The sequence below is a fragment of the Lepisosteus platostomus genome, chromosome 26, assembly GCF_059453375.1.
Source record: "Lepisosteus platostomus isolate fLepPlt1 chromosome 26, fLepPlt1.hap1, whole genome shotgun sequence".
Lineage (NCBI taxonomy): Eukaryota > Metazoa > Chordata > Actinopteri > Semionotiformes > Lepisosteidae > Lepisosteus > Lepisosteus platostomus.
In genome coordinates this window covers 4,623,189-4,645,059 of record NC_142636.1, presented here as the reverse complement: position 1 = coordinate 4,645,059, position 21,871 = coordinate 4,623,189, and the positions used below count along the sequence as shown (strand labels likewise).

The 21,871-nt window shown below is 38.1% G+C and overlaps 1 protein-coding gene across 7 annotated transcripts in view; it reads right to left on the bottom strand.

The window, feature by feature from the left end:
* Positions 1–21,871, bottom strand: part of LOC148639747 (protein NLRC3-like) — a 61,461-nt gene that overhangs the window by 20,488 nt on the left and 19,102 nt on the right. For all 7 annotated transcript variants that reach the window (XR_015930614.1, XM_088620916.1, XM_088620917.1 and 4 more), the window contains 2 exons: positions 15,064–16,831; positions 706–879 (listed from right to left, as the gene is read on the bottom strand). Coding sequence is in view for 6 of the 7 variants with exons in the window: in XM_088620916.1 (XP_088477042.1) it covers positions 706–879; positions 15,064–16,831 (1,942 nt within the window). In the remaining variant the exon portion in view is untranslated. The remainder of the gene's footprint in view (positions 1–705; positions 880–15,063; positions 16,832–21,871) is intronic.

The following is a 21,871-nucleotide window of genomic DNA, read 5'->3' as shown; positions in this document are numbered from 1 at the left end:
GTCACCATTTGAAGTTGAATGTCTCTAAAACCAAAGACATGAAAATTAATTTTAGGATGAACCCTCAGACACCCACTCAAACTTGTATCAGGGGTCAATCAGTGGAGATGGTTGATAAATACAAATATTTAGGGACTATTCTGGACAGAAACTTAAATTTTGAGGCAAACATTGATCCTATTTTCAAAAAATGGCGACAACGTCTATTTTATCTTAAGAAAGCTTAAGCATTTTTATTAGTGCATTATTGAATCTGCTTTCACTTTTGCATTGATCTTCTGGATTGGGAATATGAATTTAAGCAGTAAGAACAAAGGAACAAAGAGTATTGTCAAATTGTCAGAAAGTCATTGGTGCTGATCATTCAATATTACCCCATGTCAATCAGTTAATCTTGCATAAAGCATAGTCTGTTCCAGATAACCCTTCATACCCTTTGTTTAAGGAATTCCAACTACTCCCCTCAAAATGCAGATACAAATTTCCCAATTTAAAAACAAACAGGTTCAAGCACTTATTTATACCTAAGACCTAATTTGCTAAACAGTTGATTCTCTTGCTCACGTTTAAATATAGATTTTTTGCGTGTTTTATTATTTTGTTTGGTGTGCCTTGGGGATAAAAAAGACATTTAAAAATTGTTATTGTTTATATTTGTTCATTTCAAATGTGTAACCCCACAGAAATTTGCCAGTGTTCACTTACCTAAGTGTTTTTAATTTACAGTGGGGACTCCTCAGAGCTGCACACAGCAGTTTCACTTCTGAATGACCCATTGTGTTGTCACGCAGACACAATTTTCTCAAATTGGAGTGTTGTGACTGAAGAGCAGAGGCCAGATTGTCACAACATTTCTGTGTTAATGTAAAATTCTCCATCCTGTAGACAAAAACATAAGAACAGAACTTGTCCATAACATTCTTCACTACAAAATCAAACTCAGCAAAAGCATATAAAATATTATTACTCATCACATAATGCCCAAAGATAATGATCAGTAATGCAATATTGATAACAATACAGCTTAAAATAGTGGATATGGTAGAAAGATAAAGGAATGAAAAAGAGAAGGAAGGTCATAGTATTATAGTGTGGGGAAAAAGGATAGTGAAAGAGAAAAGGAAAGTGGAGGGAAGGAGTTGGAGATTTAAAAATGCTGATTGGGTGTAAGAGAGGACATGAAGCCTGCTTCCTTCACAATGACTGCAATTTTAAGGGATGTCTGGAGGGAAATGAATAAGAGAAAAGTATTGTGTCTCAGAGCAAAGGTCAGCACTTTCATTCTACTTTGTTTTCCATCATTTGCTTTTGTTATTATAAACTGTAATTGATGTATTTAATTATTAACTGTTTTGGTTGGGACCATATTCATTCTACTATAATAAGGTGTCTTGGCAATAGAGCACTTTCACTTGACTGTAGAGAAGAGGAGTGTGAGATATAATGAATATAGAAAAGGGACTGCAGGAAGAGACACTGAATAATGAAGGATGAGACACTGAATAGAGAGACAGCAGGCAGAACAGAGAAGAGAAAGAGACACGCTAAGAAGGGAGAACAGAAAAGAAAGAAAAGAACAGAACACAGAGAGGTAAGATTCATTCATTCATTTTCTAACCAATCCTTCCAATCCAGAGTCTTAAACAACAAGCAACGGGCACAATACAAGGTGCCGCAAACACAGACACACATACTAACACCAGGGTCCGATTTTCCAGAAGCCAATATACTTATGAGCGTCAGGTAAGTAGTCATTATCAGATTCACAGCAATGACCTTGTGAAGCAGCAGCGGAAGAGGGGAGATTAAATCCAGGAGCAGGCTTTGCGGGATGCAAGCAGTGCAAGCAGGTGAAAGTGAAACACACACAATCTGGATACATGGTCAGACAGGCAGGTGTCGAGCCATGAGAGACCAGGACAACTAATGAATTGTTAGACTATGTGGAAACTCATCCATTTGCCATTGCAGTTGGACTGCGAGAGCCTGTGTTCCCTCAGGTCTGACAGTACCCTCCTTCAATTGCCGACTTCTGGATGCTGAATGAGGTTTTCCAGGAAATTAGGATCGCTATTCAGGGCTACAACCCCTCCAGGAGGGCTAGAATGTAAAACCCCTCAATGAGAGGAACAGAAGAGCCATTCAAGGCAGATGCAAAGGTGCTAGCCCTGACATGATCAGAGATGTGGAAGGCCAACAAAATCTAGCATTCAAGGATGACTGCTCAGGATCTCCAGAAAGCAAGATGTGACTGAAACACAGAACTTGCAGGTCAGAGCAGAGCGTATAACCAAGCCCCAATAACCAGGCCCCAAGTAATGGTGCTGTGAGGCTTAAATACTGTGCTCATTAAAGTTAACAGGCAGCAACTGGCTGGAAGTGGCAGCAAAATCTGGTGCATGTTAAGAATGTGACTGGTCTTTGAGATCAGGCACTGAGAGCTCAGATCCACCTGGGCATAACAGAGCAGACCCTTTAAGGGGCTACCTCCGGATGCCAGACTGGGTTTACAGGGAAGCGTACATGGAAGGCGCGGATCATTCAGGGAGCATGGATGTTTCTGACTTTGACCTGGGAACTTTCATCTGGTCCTTGCCCTCTCCAATGGTCTCCAATGGACCAGATATCACAGGCTTCTTTGGTGCCATCAGTAGGAGGAATGGAAGAAACCTGGAATATTGGGTAGTGCCATACTCATCAATACTGGTTTCAGGATGGACATGTGGGGTGCAGATAAGACTCATCTTCTCAGAGAACAAGCAAGGGTGAGCCTGTAAAGTGACAGTGACATGTGCCACAATTTTGTATGGACCAATGAACCTAGGAGCCAACTTCCTCAAAGGAACTCTGAGCCTGAAGTATTTGGTGGATACCCACAATCATCATCCTAGCCAGAGTGGTCGAGCGACTCAGTGGTGTCTGTTGGTGATGCACTTTTATCCATGATTGGGCCTTCAAAGGCTGACTCTCACAGTCTTTCATACCCCTTCCAGATCTTGTGTGACTCCGTCAGCCACAAAGACGTCTATGGCACCTGTAGTGAGTCAGAGGAGTCATCCTGGAATTTGGAAACATGGCGGCAGAGGTATGTCTGCAGTTACTGACTGACCTGTTTCGTCTGGCTGTCCGTCTCTGGATGGTTCCAGGAGGAAAAAAATATATTGATGTTGAGATCAACTGAAGGACCGCAAAATCAGGGGTTAACTGATTCCTTTCTGCACAAGGACTGGACTTCTTGTGACACAAGACATTCCAGGCTTAGAGTTATGGCAGGAAAGGGGGACTGATAACTGATAAGGATTCCAGATGCCAGCTAGAGACCCCCCCGATGAAGGAAACCTAAAACCGACTATTAAGAGTGGTCAATGTCTGGGAACTGTCCGAAAAACACAGTGACCTCTCCCCATTACAATGCTAACGAGCTACGTCAGAAGCGTCTGAAAAGTGCTATATAAACTATAAGTTTTGTACCGGTATTTCGAACAATACTTCGATCTTATTGTTCCTTGCATGCAATAAAACTCATCTGTTTAAACTTCATCTTGGGTTCCAGAACTTATTTGTCTGTTACAACAGTAGTGACAGCATTTGTTTTCTACAACAAAAGTTGAAAGGCCTTTTTTAAAAAAAAACTGAATGTAACTATCATAACAGTGTTGTTAATAAAGTTAACATACTGTATGAGTAAATCAGTTCTGTAAATGGTAAAAATTATCATGCAATGTTAATGCAGGTAGACTGCAGACATCAGGGCTGTAGCATGACCTGAATATTTAGAGACTTGATGAAAGCAATACTTTTAAATCCACTTACTGTGGAATATTAATATTGAATCATGCAACAAAATGGGAAGTTTCTGAACATTATTAACAATATGAAAAAATATATTTATTTAGCTGGTTGTGGTATTGTATTCCACTTTTTTCGTAAACATCTGCATTGAATTATTTAACTCTGTCACTTGTATTTATTATGGAAAAGTTTTGATGTGCATGAAGTGGCATTAAAAAGACAGTAAACAATAAACAACAAACATTTAAGATTAGCAATATTATGAAACCAAATGATAAATGTGTTTGCATCTCCCTTGAATCACCATTTCTTCCTTTCCCCTTTCCCTCTATTGAGAAGTGAAAGAATGAGCTTTTGTTTTATTAAACAGTAAATTTAAATCAGTCTTCAATATTATACAGTAACCACAAGAGCTGCCATTTCAGCCTTTAAAAGCAAACATCATGTATTGTTTTAGCACTGCATAAAAATAGTACACCATTGGTTATAACATTGGTTATAACAGTTATATCTTGAGATGAAAGCAGCCCAAACTATGGTTTAAAAGCCACTTAGTACAGTGTGTAAAATTTATTTTTATATGAACGTTTAAAATAAAATTATCTGTTTCTTAGTTACTTGTTACTGACAAGTACTGTAAGTGACTTTAAGACAAAATATAGATTAATTGCTGATGTAAGACTGAAAAAAGCATGTCATATTTATAACAAGCTGTAATAATATTTGTTTTATCCAACTGAGTAATTCCTTTGTGTGTAAGCAGTTAGAAAAAAAATATTTGAAAAAAAGGTGAGGGGACAAATAATGTGTGTGGAAGAGTTCTCCAATTTTATGCAGATCAGCTGTGCACTACTTTCAGTTTGGTTTTTCAACTGTCCTTAAATCCTTAAAAGATGTTATATTACAGAAGAGGTGTTAGTGGGGCCAGCGGGGGGCGCTCACCCTGCGGTCCATGTGGGTCCTAATGCCCCAGTTTAGTGACGGGGACACTATACTGTAAACAGGCGCCGTCCTTCGGATGAGACGTAAAACCGAGGTCCTGACTCTCTGTGGTCATTAAAAATCCCAGGGCGCTTCTCGAAAAGAGTAGGGGTGTAACCCCGGTGTCCTGGCCAAATTTCCAATTGGCCCTTACTAATCATGGCCTCCTAATAATCCCCCTCTATGAATTGGCTACATTACTCTGCTCTCCTCCCCACTGATAGCTGATGTGTGGTGAGCGTTCTGGCGCACTATGGCTGCCGTCGCATCATCCAGGTGGATGCTGCACATTGGTGGTGGTGGAGGGGAGTCCCCATTACCTGTAAAGCGCTTTGAGTGGAGTGTCCAGAAAAGCGCTATATAAGTGTAAGCAATTATTATTATTATTATTATTACATTTTTAATGTTTTTGAGAGACTTTAGAATGCTTAGACTGATGCATATAAAATGTTGCATAATGCATGCTAAAGTGAAAAAGCGATTATTCTGCTTTATATGGTCAAGCGTTTCGCATACATAAATTTAATTTAATCCATTTTCTAATCTCTTTATCCAGTACCGGGGAGATGGAGTCTATCCCAGCAAGCAACAGGCGCAAGGCAGTTGAATAGTAATTCTCAGGTTATGAAATCTCTTACACCTAGGATTCACTTTATTCAAACTAGGGTTTCTAAAAATGCTACCAGGTACTAGATTTTGTTTAAATAAAAGTTGTGAAAATTTTCACAAATTGCAATCTTTGAAATGCCTGTGGTTTGAAGTCTTTGCATCATTTGTTCTCACAGTTATTGACATCTGAAACATCGTATCACCTAAATAGGTGAAGCAAAAGTTATGAAAGCTAAAGCGAAGGTTTTGAAAACCAGACAAAACAAATGACCCTGAACAAAAAACAAGTGTTGTAAAGACTTGTGTTAAATTGGCCTACAGGGATGAATAAAGTATTTTGAATTGAATTGAATTAAACCAGTTGGACTGCTTTTTACTCCCACTGTTGACATTATTCATGCTTGCTCATTCATGTTTTTATATCATTTAACATCGAACACTTTGTGATATATATAAAAATAATAAAGTCAATATAGTGTACATATTATTTACTCTTTTATTGTTTAAAGGAGTCTTTATTTGTTAGAACAAAACCTTCTAACTTCCACACCCAAAGCGGAAATCAAACTGAGACCACTGGGGTCCGAGAGGCATGCATCAAACCCACTAATTAATATAATTATTTATTTCTTTAGTTAATCCATATTACATTCTCTATTAAGCAGATTCTAAAAAGCATGTTTTTAACTGCAATAACAGCAAGTATTCATAGAAAAGGTTAAAACATTTTCACTTAATAAAGTACTGTACACAAACTTAATATAGCTAGAGCAAGCACATCAAAACTTAAATCACTTATCAAAAACAAAATAACCACAGTGAGTAAGTTAAAGATTTTGATGCATAAAATGTTTATGAAGAAATTGGAATACTGTTGTGTATTTTTTTATTTTAGCAACCGCTACCAGCCAAATACAGTATGTATAATATATTTATATTCCTTCTTTGTATGATCAGCCACCAAAATTTCCCTTTAGTTGTAAAATTCCATATTAATATTCCATATTAAGCACATTTAAACATGCACAGTTTAAGAGATTAAATAAAGCAATCATTTCACAAACATTTAATGCACCACAAGTGCCACCTGGTGATTATCTTTGGCCAGCAAATCACATGCAGCCCTAATAACGCGTTATGGGGTTTTAACTTGCATTCTGAATGGCTACATCTGTACCTCCAGCAGCTACCTGCTTTTAGAAAACACTGATATAGCTCAGTTGCGTAGACATCTTATGATTGAGGTAGAAGTGTGCTTAACCAATAGAACACAACACAATTGAAGTTTTCCTTTTTGAGACTTTTTGAGCTCTTTGTCTTCCTTATCAAGTAAGTGTATTAAAGGCCAGCTGTATATTTTCTTCTTAGAACCATCCTCCTAATTACAAGGAGGGTGCTTCTTTTTGGCTGAATGTACAATAAACTCCTCTTTTGCTCGACTAAAAGGTCTCCAGTGGATTTTTACTAATTCGATCAAAGTTTATTTATCAAATGCACAGCAATACAGCATACAGCAGTAGTTGATGGCAATGAAATGTCTTTTCTGCGAGCTCACCGCGGTGGGGGGGGGGGAGGGAGGGATAAAAATCACAAAATTAAAGTTACAAAATAAGATAAGGTTACATAATAATAGTGCAATAGAAACTAAATAAGATTAACTCAGACAAAACCCAATATCAATAGAGCTGCTATGTGTCCAGGGTGTATGCAATACATTATGTCCAGGTAGTGCAGTATCTTCTTAATGATCCTACTCTATGCCTCTGACAGACATGATCCTACTGATCTCTTTGTGTGTGTTCTCAAAGTGGGGTTTTGGAATTCCTGTTGCAGAAAAACATCCAAAACCAAAATTATCTTTAAACTAGGATCACACCTTTCCCTTCCTCTCAACAACAGATCCATTTCCTTCTAATCCTCTCTATTCATTTGCGGGTTTTGACTTCATACCTCTCTTCATCTCTCTCAACTTCACACCACCTGAATGTTGACCTACTTCTCTCCTACTCCCGCCTCCGCTCCCCTCCCATGTTCTCCCATGGCGTATCTACTGCTGGCTTTTCTCACATCTAAAGAAGGCTCCACAGCTGAAATGTTGTGTTGCTTTTCTTCTCTTTTCAGCATGGAATAAACCTTTATTTGTGTCTTTGCAGCCTATGTATGCTGACACGGCTACCTACTTAAACTATTACATGGTAAATAGAACCATCCTAATACTTTTCTACAAGTCTTTATTGAAAGTGTCTTAACATACTGTCTCACTTGCTGTTTTGATAACATTAGTACCATTAATAGATAATAAGCTGGAAAAACTAGTCCAGATAAGTAGCAAACCTCTTACTGTCACAGACCCTTTTAGCCAATGTCTGCCTGGAATTTCCTACCCTTAAACATTTTGTTATACTGTATCTTTGCAGCAGAACATAGCAGGAGCCTGGTTCAGGTCTTTTTTTAAATTGAAGCTAACTCCCTTTGAGGGTGAACAGTCAAATTTCTTTTATTGTGTCCACTCAGCAGACAAACATGAAAAAAAACAAACAAAAAAACAGCATGCAAAACATTTTGTTTGGTTTTCAGAGGTCAAAAGTTTCAATGTTATGCCTGTCAGGTAGCTCAAAATGCTTGTTGGTCTTGTCCCAGGTGTCTACTAGCTTGGATATAAATTTGGGATTTTTATCTAAGATTTTAAGTTCCAATTGCGAGATATAAATTCGTAATTATGAGAAATAAAGTCAGAATTCTGAGATTTTAAATTGCAATTGTGAGATTTAAACTTGTAATTCTGAGAAACAATGTCGCAATTGTGAGATACCATAGCGGGGGTTTTTTTGCTCCCTGGCGGACACAGGCTTCCATACTTTTCTGCTGTTGGGCATTGAAAAACAACCTTAGAGTTGCCTTCAGGTGTGAAAAAAAGAATCTGATAAGAATCTGATTGATTTCACCTTCTGAGTCAATGATTGACAGCTAGAATGCAGGTGGAATACAGCCAGAGGCTTCTAGAGGAAGTCTCACCCCCTAAGGGCTCTGAATGACAGCGTTTTTCACCAATCAGATCACCTGTTTTTCAGACGGTCAGCTTCAAAATTCAATTCCAATAGCCAATAACTTTCAGTTTTCTCCAGGCCTGGAGGTGGATTAGTCTAGCCTTTTTCTGGATATATATTGTACTTCTGAATAAGGTAAAAACATGCGATATATATTTTTTTGCTGTTTTTTTGCTTTTGCGGTCATGTTTTGCTGGCTTATTGATTACTTTATGGATGCACTTTGGAAGTTTGCTGAAGTGCATCATCAGATAAAAATTGTCCTTGTGATTGATTGCCTTGTGAAGCTCCGGTTGTCCTTTTTCAATGGATAACAGGTTTTCTGTAAAGGTTTTGTGGTTTTGTTGGTGAAACACGATGAAATATGATGCATATCTCAAAAGTAAATATTGACTTAGCCCATGGTTGCTGGCGGTAATAACCTTGGTGTTTTTTGGTTCTGAAAACGGTTTTGTGGTTTTGTTGATGAAACGCAATGAAAGTAAATATTGACTTACTGAGAAACACACTGAAAAACAGCATATTATAAATTAAAACATTCCATTGTAAATATTGTGATGATGTTGTGGCAAAAGTTCGGTTCCTTAAAGAAAAACACATTTATATAGTGCAGACCTGTACAGTATCAGCTTCAACGCAACTTAGAGTTTTTGTGGGGGTGTATTCAGTGTGGAGGTGGAGCCCTGTATTAAGGGTGACGCACTGCTTTAGCAGCCACAGCTGCCTTGATTGATTAAGGACGGCTGTGGGGCTCTTTAAGACATACTGAGCACCTCCCTGGAGAGACGAGCAGACCCACGCAAGGGGAGAACCTCCTACCAACAGTCCTGGAGGGGACTGTGACGTGAGCGTTAAGCCGTTGTTTTTCTTTTGTTTCATTTTCTTTTTCTTTACACCTGTCCCACCATGTATGTCCACCAGGACAGGTTAGGGTCTCTTTTTATTTTGGCCTTGCACTTCCTGTTCTTCCAGACTGGACCCCGTTAAATAGGACAGATTTAGCCTGGACACCACGGTGCACAGTAGCTCATTTTTCTTTTGCCTTTTTTTGTTTTTTACTAACCTCACACAGGTGCAGCAGATTATTTTTAAAAATGTTGGACATTACTGCGTAGTATAACACAGCATGTAGTTTGCAATATGGTGCATTATGTCTCGTATTTTGAATGTCTGCATTTGTCAAGTAAGCTTGTCACAAGTCACATGAGCCTCATTCAATTTATTCTAATGACTCTCCAATCGTTTGTATGTTTCTGAATAATATGTATTAAAGCTCTTCCAATCTAACCTGTGAGGATGTGCTTAAGAGCCTTGTAATTCCTTGTTTCGCTGAGAAGCCTCTTTACGAAAAATATAGTCAGAGCAGGGACGTATTAATGCATGGGCTTACCGGGGCTCAAGGTCGGGGCCCCCAGGCTGGGGGGGGGGGGGGGGCACTGGGGCACTTGGGGTATAAGTAGGAGATGACAATAGATTACTGCAATGTATCCATGTATCGCTACAGTAAGTACCGGTACTGTTAACATCTCTCAAATACTCCACCTGGTCATTTCCCTGCCCACCTCCATTTCCAATCTATTGATTGGAAACCTTTTTGTGTCATGTGTTTTGTGTCATCCAATGAAAAAAATAATGATTTTCAAACTTTTGAAATGTACGCATTGATAGGCTCATTGTTATGATACATCATTCTTCAAAGTCACTCTATAACATGAACGTCTGTTCTGGTAATAACACCAGTGCCGGTGCTACGGGGGGGGGCATTGGAGAGCATTGGCCCCCAGATAGACCTTTATGCCCCCCCCAAAAGATGACAATACGCCGATTCAGGGGCGTAGTAAAGGGTGAGTTTGGCCCACCCAATCAAAGAGAGATTCCTCTCTGATTCAGGCAATTAAAAGCACAAATTGATGGTGTGATGATTGTCATTGCGTTTCTAACCAATAAGAAAATGAAACAAATAAAATGGGAAGGTCAATGTCATATAATTGAGTCGCTGTCAAACTTTTGACATTGGAGTAAAATTAAAAATCCTGCCAGTTGTGGTGCAAAATCGAGTAAATTACTCGCGTACAAGCTTGCCAAATGTCAAAACAAATGTCATTTTAAAAAAGCATGCTTGGACAGCACCAATTCTGGACAGTTATCATATTCAATGCCAAGCCCTGCCGTATTTGCTTTGTGATGTAGACCAAACATTGCACACCAACTCAAAATACATCAAAGGTAGGGCTAAGTTGAATATTAGACTAAATCAGGCCTGTTTACATGATGTTATTATTTCCGTGCCAGCTGTGGCATCTCTGTTCAACCTCCGTAAAGTTTTCCAACTTAATTGCGCTTGTTAGAATTTCTTTGGGATGATGTGTTAGTTAGCATCGGCATGCCTTTGTCCATTAGTCTGTAGTTAGCTGTTTTTCCATAGAAGGTTTTCACATTTAAGCAATGCCTTCAGTAGCCTATTAATAACATTTAAACTGGCCTTAGTATGCTTTGTTTCAACAGCAACATGTGAAAACTCTTTCTCTACACTCAAACTGTTTTCCAACCACAGTTCTTACAAGTTCAGTTCAGGTCACATGCGTTGCTTCCAGCTTTACTGATGGTAACTCAGATTTTTTTTTTCTCACTGAACATGAGCCTCTACCGTTTTTTGTATTAATCACTGGTCAAAATGATTATGTTGTCTTGACTAGTTTTATCAGCTTGGCTACAAGCAATGGTCCTGAATATCACACCTATTTGCATTTTAGATTATTTTGTGCGATTTGCGTTATTTAACTGCATTCTTTGTAATAGTCCTTGTGTTTTCGAGTGAGCAGTGGTTGAGTCTGTTGTTCTGGGAATAACATATGAATGCGCTTTGTGTTTGTTGAGAAGACCATCTATGGAGGTGTTAAGCTCCGTTTTTGAAGCGGACGAAATTCATATGTCAGCCAGTATGCAAGAAGACTCCACTTATAGTAACCTATAACATTGTGCTACTAAGAAAGTTCTGTTTTTGTATAATGTTTTGAACAAGATTTGAACTTTAAATGTAATGACATTTACAGTAGGGCACACTTGTGTTGGTTGTGAGTGATGTGTGTCGGGGGGGACGATTCCACTCTGTTGTCTCTGTGAAGGGTGTCTCTGTGCAGCCTGTGCCTTCAGCTGGTGTCAGAGAGGGATGCTCCAACAGTGACAAGGTAAAGCATTTCGAACATTTCCATTTTAGAGTCATAAAATGGAACCCTGTAAACAATAGGCAGTGCAATAGAATTTTAAAAGCTGCAGTTCAATGTGCCTCTGGGGCAACAGAGCAGTGAAAGGCAACAAGAAAGGGTGTAAAACAGTCATTTGATAAACTTAGTAAACTAAGATGGCACTGTTCAATGGCAATGTCTCGCGTGTAGCTCTCTCGTTTATGTTGGTTATTTACATGTTATGTCTGATTTTATATGCAAAAAAATACATATGCGACCATCACCTACGACTGACAAACACTCCTGGACCTGGGATTTAGAGCCTTGGATCTGCAGTAGCTTCAGTGGAATTGAAAGTACACGGCTTTGTTTCTCAAGCACAGAGCAAACAGGGACACGAATGCAAAAGGAAGTGAGGTAAGAGAAGTGGCGTGTTAGCGTGCCTACTGGCCCCTGCCCCCAGCATCCTGCTTGCAAATGTGCAATCGCTGGACAGCAAGATCGATGAACTTCACTGTCACATCAACACTATTTGAGAGACTGCTGCTTCTTCTGTGTCACTGAAACCCAAGGTTCCCGATGCCACTGTACAACATGCTGGATTCACACTTTACAGAATGGACTGCACAGCTGATTCTACCGGCAAGGAGAAAGCAGGTGGAGTGTGTTTCATGTTTAATAATCTGGTGCACTGACGTAGAAGTTCTCTATAGATCTTGCTTATCTAATCTAGAATACCTTACTGTTAAATGTTGCCCTTTTTACCTACCAGGTGTACATTCACCCACATGCTAATGCTGAATCGGCACTCAGCGAGCTGTACAGCGTCATTGGCATATATGAAAACATGCATCTGGAAGCTGTTTCTATTGTGACAGGGGACTTTAACCACTGTAGCCTTAAAAAAGCACTACCAAAGTAATTTCAACACGTCTCTGTTCCCACTAGAGGCAATAACACACTGGATCACTGCTTTACCACCAAACTGCTCCATCTCATGACCACGTTTCGGGAAGTCTGACCACGCCTCTGTGCTCCTTCTTCCTGTTTACAAGGAGAAGCTAAAGGACGCGCCACCTGTGGTAATGACTGTGCAGCGCTGGTCAGATGCTGCTGAGCAAGAACTTGTAGACTGTTTTGAAATGACTGATTGGTGTTTATTCAAAGATTTGTCCACTGATCTAAATGAGATACAGAGATGGTCACATCCTATGTCAACTACTGTGTGGACAGATGTGTTCCTACAAAGAAGATCCGGATATACAGTATCCCAATCAGAAACCCTATCAAGGCTCCCAGTGAACCAGGGGACTTTGTGTTACAGCTCTGTAAACATGAGGTGCGTAGTGCCTTTAAGAGAGTGAAAACGCGTAAAGCAGCCAGCCCAGATGGTGTCTTCCCTCGTGTCCTTAAAACCTGTGCAGACCAGCTATCTCCTGTGTATACAGACATTTTTAACCTTGCTCTGTCCCTACAATTGCACCACTTCCCAAGAAGAACTTGCTTGAACGATTACCGCCCAGTGACACTCACTTCGGTGATCATGAAGTGCCTGGAAAGACTAATATTGTCCTATATAAATTGCTCTATCCCAGACTCCCTTGACCCACTTCAGTTTGCTTACTGCCCGAATAGGTCAGTTGATGATGCCATATCTCCAGCACTTCATACTGCCCTAGAACATTTAGACGGATGGGGTACCTATGTTAGGATGCTTTTTATTGATTACAGCTCGGCGTTCAACACAATTGTTCCCGCCAAACTGGTCACATAGAGGTCTGGGCTTATGCAACTCCATCTACAACTGGATACTAGATTTTTTGACGGGCAGACCTCCCAAACACTGGAGCTCCACAAGGCTGCTGTCTCAGTCCTAGGCTGTACTCCTTGTTTACCTATGATTGTACAGCCACTTACATCAGCAACTACATCATTACGTTTGCAGATGACACCACTATTATTGGGCTGATCAACAACAACCATGAGTCCACATACAGGAGTGAGGTGGAGCATCTTACAAGATGGTGCCTAGACAACAACATGGCCATGAATGCCAACAAGACAAATTAACTCATTGTGGACTTCAGGAGACCCAGAGGGAGTCACCCCCCAATCAGTATCAATTGCACAACAGTGGAAACTGCTTCAGGTTCCTCGGCCTGCAGGTTTCCACAGACTTGTCTTGGTGTCACTACACTGTAGCCAGTCTGAAAAAGGCACAGCAGCACTTGCGCTTTCTGCGATGCTTAAAGAAATGCGGTATGGGAATTCCAGTTCCTCATGATCTTTTACCAAAGCACCATAATGTTAAGAGTTTGGTTACTAAAACCGAAACTAAGAAGTGAACCCAAATGCTGAAGATGGAAAATAACCCTGCAAGAGATTTTTTATGCAATACGAAAAACTAAGTCAAAAGGGGAAGGCAGTAATCCTAAATCCAGAGAGCACGATTGTGGAGTCAAAGCCGTCCATTTTGCTTGAGAATCAACCTGTTTAGTAAGTCGATGTAATAGCACTGATTTATAGTGTTATTATAGTGTTTATAGGCTAAACATTCTGATGACATATTTACAAGTCCTTGGCTAGGAGAAGATATAATTACTTACTATAGATGTATCTTCCAGTACTATATGTATTTGCTTAAATTATCAATCCCTGTTACTGTTTGCTGCATTCCATATTAGTCTGTACTATTAGTCTGTGAGAACAATACTTTTTTTCTGTTTTTAGTTTTCCAACTCGACTTGAGGTAATCTGGTAAAGTATATTCTTGTGGAAGAATTTCAGAAATGTTTTGTATTTACCTATAGTCCACAAATATGCTAACATATTCAGGCTGTAAGTAAAACACAGGGCAGTAGTCAGAAAATTCATCTGCTCATTGAGGAAAATTAAATCTGTAATATAACAGATGATCACTACATTCCTGTGACAGGTCCACCTAATTTGTTATCACATTGAGTATGTCCTAAGCACAAAAACAGTTTTAAAACAGGGACGTGGAGAACTGAGCTCAGACTGGACTAACACCTATTGACTGATTCTGGTATATGTTATATTAGTATTGTCATCCTCATTTTCTATTTGTCTCACAACAACACTGAACCCTTTTAGTTATTAGTAGTGTCTTACCACAAGACTTACTGGGGTGCAGCAGAAACACAACCTTTTTTATAAACACATCAGCTTGCAGACAGCTAAAGCTGATTCCCCTAATAAACTTTTCAGGAATGTAGGACCATTTTTTTCTCTGGAGTGTACCTAATGCAACCATTAGTGGCCTTAGCCAGTATTAACAGTCTAGATTTAGTTTCTCCATTATAGAACCATATCACACAAATAGACGTCTGGTGTATGAGAACAAAAGGAGTATGAGATTCAGTCCATCATTTCACCGACAGTATTTAACTAACATCTCACTTTATAAATTTAAAAAACAATGTACTTACCTAAGAGTTTTTGATATGTTTGCCACCGGTAACAATCTCTGTATGCACTCCTCTGATGTAGCATACTGGCTCATGTCAAAGTCATCAATCACGTTCTCAGAAAGCAATGAGTAATAGGTGAGTGCTGAACACTGGGAAGGTGTGAGTGTTTGTCCTCTAAGTTTTCCTTTAACCAGAGTAACATTGAACTCATCCATCAATGAGTCTTCTTTCAGTTCACTTAGACAATGGAAAAGGTTCCTGTACTTTTCACAAGATAAACTTTCTCTAATGAGCTTCTTGATGTATCCTGCTGTTTTGTGAATGTCGTTGGAGTGATCTTCTGTATTTGACAGGAATCCTTTCAAAATATTCTGGTTGTTCTTGGTTCCCATTCCCAAGAGGAATTGGACAAAAAGGTCAAGGTGACCATTTCTGCTCAAGGTGGCCCTTTGCAGTGCTGCTTCGTTCAGACTGAATAAGGATGTTGTTCCAAAATTAAAAAAAATCCAAAATGTCTTCTTCAGTAGGTTAATATTGCTATTTTGAAAGGAACCGAAAACATAAAGAGCAGCAAAATATTCCTGGACTGTCAGATGTAAAAAGCAGTATACCTTTTCCTGAAACAAAACCGATTTTTGTTTGAATATTTCCTTGCACAGCCCTGAAGAAAGTGAAGAGTTGTTGAGATCAATGCCATATTCTGTCAGATCTTTGTCATAGAATACCATGTTGCTTTTCTCCAGGTTTTCAAATGCTAGCTTTCCTAGCTTCATAAGTACTTCTTGATTTGATCTCAAGATGTGTTCAACTTGATTTTTTTTATCTTTCTTTGCTGTCAGTGCAACAACAAGAAAGTTTGTATATAAATCTGTCAAACTTTTCATGTTGTCCTCGTTGTTCTCTTTCAATGTGTGCTCCAGAACACTAACCACAATCCTACAAATAACGGGGACATAACACATAATGTAAAGACTCCTGAGTTTCTGTATATGTGAAATAATTTTCTCTGCAATAACTTTTTCTTTACATTTCTTTCTGATGAACTCTTCCTTCTGTTGATCTTCAAATCCTTGGACCTCTGTCACCCTGCTGATGTGCTCTAGAGGGATTAAACCTGCTGTAGCTGGTCTGGAAGTTATCCAGATAAAGGCATAAACATTAAAGTTTCCCTGTATGAGATTTGTTAGCAGGACGTCCACTGATGCTTCCTTTTTCACATCAGACAACCTCTGGTTTGTTTCAAAGTTCAAAGCAAACCTGCTTTCGTCCAATCCATCAAAGATGAACAATATTTTGCAACAAATCAAAATATTATCATATGATTTTATCTCTGGATAGAAACATTGAAGCAGTCCCAACAAACTTATTTCTGCTTTGATCAAGTTTAATTCAATGAATGGAAGTAAAAATATTAAATCAAAGTCCTGATTCTCATTTTGAGAAGCCCAGTCAACAATGAATCTTTGCACTGAGAATGTTTTTCCAATACCGGCGATTCCCTTTGTCAGTACAGTACTGATGGGTTTGGTTTCCTTCTCCAGTGGCTTGAAAATATCATTGTACCTGATGGATTGGATTTGAGACTTTGGGCTTTTGAAGATGGTCTCTAACTGACTGATCTCATGTCCGTAATTCACCTCAGCAGAAATGCCCTGAGACACCTTAACATGTGTGAAAACATCACTTAGGAGAGTATGCTTTCCTGGTTTAGCAACTTCTTCAAACAAATATTCAAATTTCCTCCTTAGATTTGCCTTGTGTTTTCTTCTCAGTGTGTTCAGCCACCCTGAAACAGAAAAAAAAAACACACGTTCAAATATTCAGTCTGATGCAAGAATTTGCAACAGTGGCCTTTAACACGATCAGAGGGTCTGAATGATACACAAACAAAATGAACATACTGCTGTGTCAGAGACAAATAACTCCTAATAATAACTCCTAAAGTAAACATAAAGATGCAAACCACTGTAAAGAGGTGCACGCCCCTACTCCCACTATCTGATTTAATTTCTATCAGTCCGTTTCTCGTATTATTATATTAATAAGAGGGGTAAAGATACATCAACCATGATTTGCTGACCTGGAAATTCACATTTAATGTGAGGCTGTTAACAGACTGTTTTTTTCTCCTTACAGTAACACTGATTCTAAGTGGTATTAAAGCCATCCTGACAACCAGTAACTTTAAGGAAAAAAATAGATAAGGAAGGGTATTGGTTGTCTTATTAAAATCACAAACCCAGAGGCAAAAAACTGAAGGCCCAGTTATTCTTAAAGGGCAAGTGATACACTCAGACTGTAGATGACATGAGAGCACATAACACCAATGAGTGCCATTCAATACAGAAGACTTCAAGAATAAGTTTGTTTAACATACATTTCACTTAATATTATGTTATATATACCATTATAACTGTAATATACACCATAGCAGTATGTTAACACTTTAATATATCGCATGATAAATGCGATATATGTTATTTTGGCTATTCAGTGCATTTTAAGATTTTGACACTTATGTTACAATAATTTTGGAGAGTATTATATACTGTACATCCAAACATCTGTTTGGCATTTATATTTTCCCACATTCTATGGATGTACATGATGTACCAAGACTCTTCGTGCTCAGTCTTTCCAGTTTATATTTATAGTTTATATTGCTACTGTACCTACACAACTCAAAATAAAATTTCATTTGTCAGATTTGTGATTATTGTTTGCAGATCCACCAAATGTGATGTCATCTGCAAAGAGAATAGTTAAATATACACGATTTAGGTTACAATAATTGAAGGTGATCTAGTAAAAAATATTTTAAAGAATTTTATTTATAAACAGCAACAGAGGTAATACTGACCTTTTACACATAATACTGTGTGTGACAAAACAAGACTGAGATGATAATGTGCAGAGGAAGGCTTTAGCTTTGTAACCTATTGGAAACCAGTCTACTGCAAGGAAACATGTACCGACATGACAAACTACACGAATGAGATGTAAAGATGTACATGAATGAGAGGTCTTTTTTTCACCTTAGAAATATCGTTAGACTATGCCCTGTGCTATCACTAACTGTGGCTGAAAAGTTGATCAACACATTTGTGTTCTCTTGAATTGACTACTGTGATGCTCTACTCGCTGGGGTATCTAAATCTACTTTGAACAAACTGCATGTCCAAAATTCAGCAGCCAGAATCCTGACCAGGTCTAGTGCAAATGATCACATTACTCCTATCCTGGAGTCCTTGCACTGGCTTCCGGTCAAACTCCGTGTAGATTTTAAAATCCTCATGCTCACCTATAAGGCTCTGCATGGCTTGGCACCTCAGTACCTGTCTGAACTATTATTGCCCTACTCCTCACCAAACAACCTTCGCTCTTCTAATTCTGCTCTCCTTACTGTCCCCCAAGCCCGTCTACATTCTATGGGTGACAGGGCCTTCTCCTGTTACACCCCCAAGCTCTGGAACTCTCTCCCCAAGGATATCAGAGAGTCACCTTCTCTAAACTCCTTCAAATCCAGACTCAAAACCCTCTTTTTTAGAAAATCCTTTACTTAACTGGTTCCATTCTTCACCCCTCTGCTTTTCTTAGTACCACCATTCACGGTCTCCTCTGTATATTGTAATTGTGTTTTATCCTGTGTAATCTTATTATTTATTGTTGTTGTCATTCTGTAAAGCGTTTTGAGAAGCCATTTTTAAAGGTGCTATATCAAATAAAGTATATTGTTATTATTATTATTAATCCATCATCTAAGGGCAGTAATCTACAGAGAAATTAAACTAGAAAGGAATGGGTAAGATTCTGAAGATAATATGTATGAAAGAGACACAGGCAATAGAAGCAAAAAATGAATCTAACATAGAAACACTATATTAAAGGACCGTGTACTTAAAATGTATATACAGATGCAGCCATTCAAAATGCGCGGGCGATACCGCATTATTTTCCTGTGCGCTGTACGCAGTCTACCGCGAGTTACCGGTAAATACCGCTGGTTACTGTAAATTCTCCTATAATACCGCAAGCAAAATAATAGTATCCAGAATTTCCGCAAGGTGGAGCTAATAAAGCTCAACCTCTCATGTTTGAGCTGTCGCCATCAAAGTCTTTAACGAAGATATTACTAATAGTATTAATAATTAATGACCTTAGACAAGCTGTAAGTGTAAACTCAAAGTATTGCCCTGGTCCACATTCTTTTTTTCATTGACCGTCTTTGTAAAAGTAACACCACAGCATTTCACAATCGTGCATTTGTTTCCAATCATGCAAAGTACAGTAATTTATGAGAATCGATTCACCATGCCTTTCACATGCTCATAAAAGAGATTGATTTAGGAACATAAACATATTACCGTATGCAAACTGTACTGTATACAGTATGTATATGTATATTTAATGTCTTAACTGTGCCCGTTTATGTTTTGAATATTTATATGGAATTTTACCACTGAAGGGAAATCTTAGTGCCTGAGCATAAAAAGAATAGGAGCATACTGCAACGCGTGTGAAGGCCATAAACGATATTAATTTTGGAACTTAAACATACAGTATATGGCTGGTCTCGGTACTTTAAAGAAAACATACACACCAGTATTCCATTTCTCCCTAAACATTTTAAGCATTGAAGTCTTTAACTAACTTGATACCGGAGTCAACAAGCATACTTTTAGAATTTGATTAAAAGGGAATATAATATGGAATCGCGTATCTAAAGAAATTAATAACGATATAATTATATTCATGTACCGCAACACAAGAATAGTACATGCTGTACATTGTCTGTTGATAATGTTTCTGTAGTGCTTTTTCAGCACTCTGCATGTGACCTTGCTGGTGGCGCTGTGGGTTAGGTTCCTGATTCCCATGTTACATGGTCTGTGATTGAATCCCACTGTAGAACCATGACCTTTTTTTTTAACAAACATTTCTTTGAAAAAATGAAATGTTTCCCTTGGTCAGAGATTAAATAAAACCTCACTCGCACCAAACAAATTTATATTTCTAAATATCACAACATGATCGAATTTAAGTCATTTTAATAACAATGAATAGTCACCTAGGCGTTACAATATAAACATTTATATTGATTTGAATCGCGTTTTGATTTAAATCGCAAACGCGTGTTTAAAAATATGTGTTTTTTTATTCACAATCAGACAAATGCAACATAAATTGATATCTTTGTCTTCTAAGTATCTTAATAAACTTTCAGCATAGCTTTCTCCCCGTTTAGATTTATTTTTCTTGGGATCTTGGGATCAAACGTGGAAAGATAAGATTGTAATCGTTTTTTTTTTTTAAATACATTGCTGAGTTAAAGCAAGTTAAAGCCTTGATTTTATATATCACCTTTAAAAGTGGAAAAGTAAATACCCAACATCGATTGTACCCCTCTGTCATGCTAATAAAGCACCTTGAATTGAATTTAATTGAGGGATAGACATGCAAATAAGATACACTCCACAGTCATTCACAACAGCGACATATCATAAAACGTTTGCACATATAGTTAAGTTATTACTTGGTTTTCAAAGTGCAATGAAATACAATATTGTTGTTGTTGCTGTTATTGTTGTTTTTATCCTGTAAAGCGTTTTGAGAAGCCACCTTTAAAGGCGATATATAAAAGCACTGATTCTTATGGAATGTGTTCCACCAGGGATTCAAAAAAATTTTTTTTTAATCGTGTATCTAAGGAAAATAGCAGTATAACTTTGTTTATGCACAAACAGTGGCATGTAACATTATTAATTTGGGTGTCTCCTCTTGCCAGAAAGCTCTAAATTGCATTTTGAGTGCGGTTTTTGACTTTTTCTAAATTGCAACCCATAAATAAAGCTGATACAGTTTAGACTCACTGTATTTTAAACTGTATTACAGCAGCACATTGGACAATTCAACATAAATTGCAAAAATGCACTTGGAATCTGTCCAAGCCCTACTTTGTCAGGCATTTTCTTTTACTGCAACGGACATAAAAACTCTCTTGCTTTTAACAGAGCGTTTCATAATTTCTAACTACGAAAATTATTTAAACTATTATTTGAACATCATTCATTCCATTCCATTCCATTATCAGTCTTCCATTTCTCCCTAAACATTTTAAGCATGAAAGTTTTATGAAACGGTACCCAAATATGCGATTGCTGTATAGAATGAATTTTAATTTTAAAAAATTATTTAACACGAAAATTAAGCTGGAAATATCGCCCCCTTCTACTTTGAAAATACCTGTGAAACTGGTTTAATTCATCACAGCCAGCACTCCCGCAGAGAGGGGGGTTGTACTTGTTAATGTCTTAGCCGGAACACATCAATATATCTCATTTTGTATTTCTTTAAAAAAATCTAAATAGTCTTAGAAAATCTCGCAAGCAAACAATTACAGTAATTGATTCTAAAACACAGAGGAATTAACTAGTATCTTTGAATGATGAATTGACAGGGAAGGACAAAGAAGAGCAATATTCCTGAGATTGAAAATATTCATGCTCCGAAGATAGGGTTCACAACGTGAGAGAAGGTTAATTGTGTCCCAGTGATTGCCATCTCCACATGATTAGATTTACATAACAGATGAGGCAGTCCTAACAACATAATGTCTTGTTTTCTATTAACTAAAAATGGAAAAATTATGGTTTGTTCGGAATTTTAAATCAAATACTGTATACTGTCAGTTAGAACTGATAGAGCTATCTGCTATTAGCTTTAGTTTATGAATAGATCTGGGCACCATTAGCATAAATCTAAAAATTCATTAAATTCACAAGACAGAAATAACATTTAAGAATATAACCAAGGGAGAATGTACATG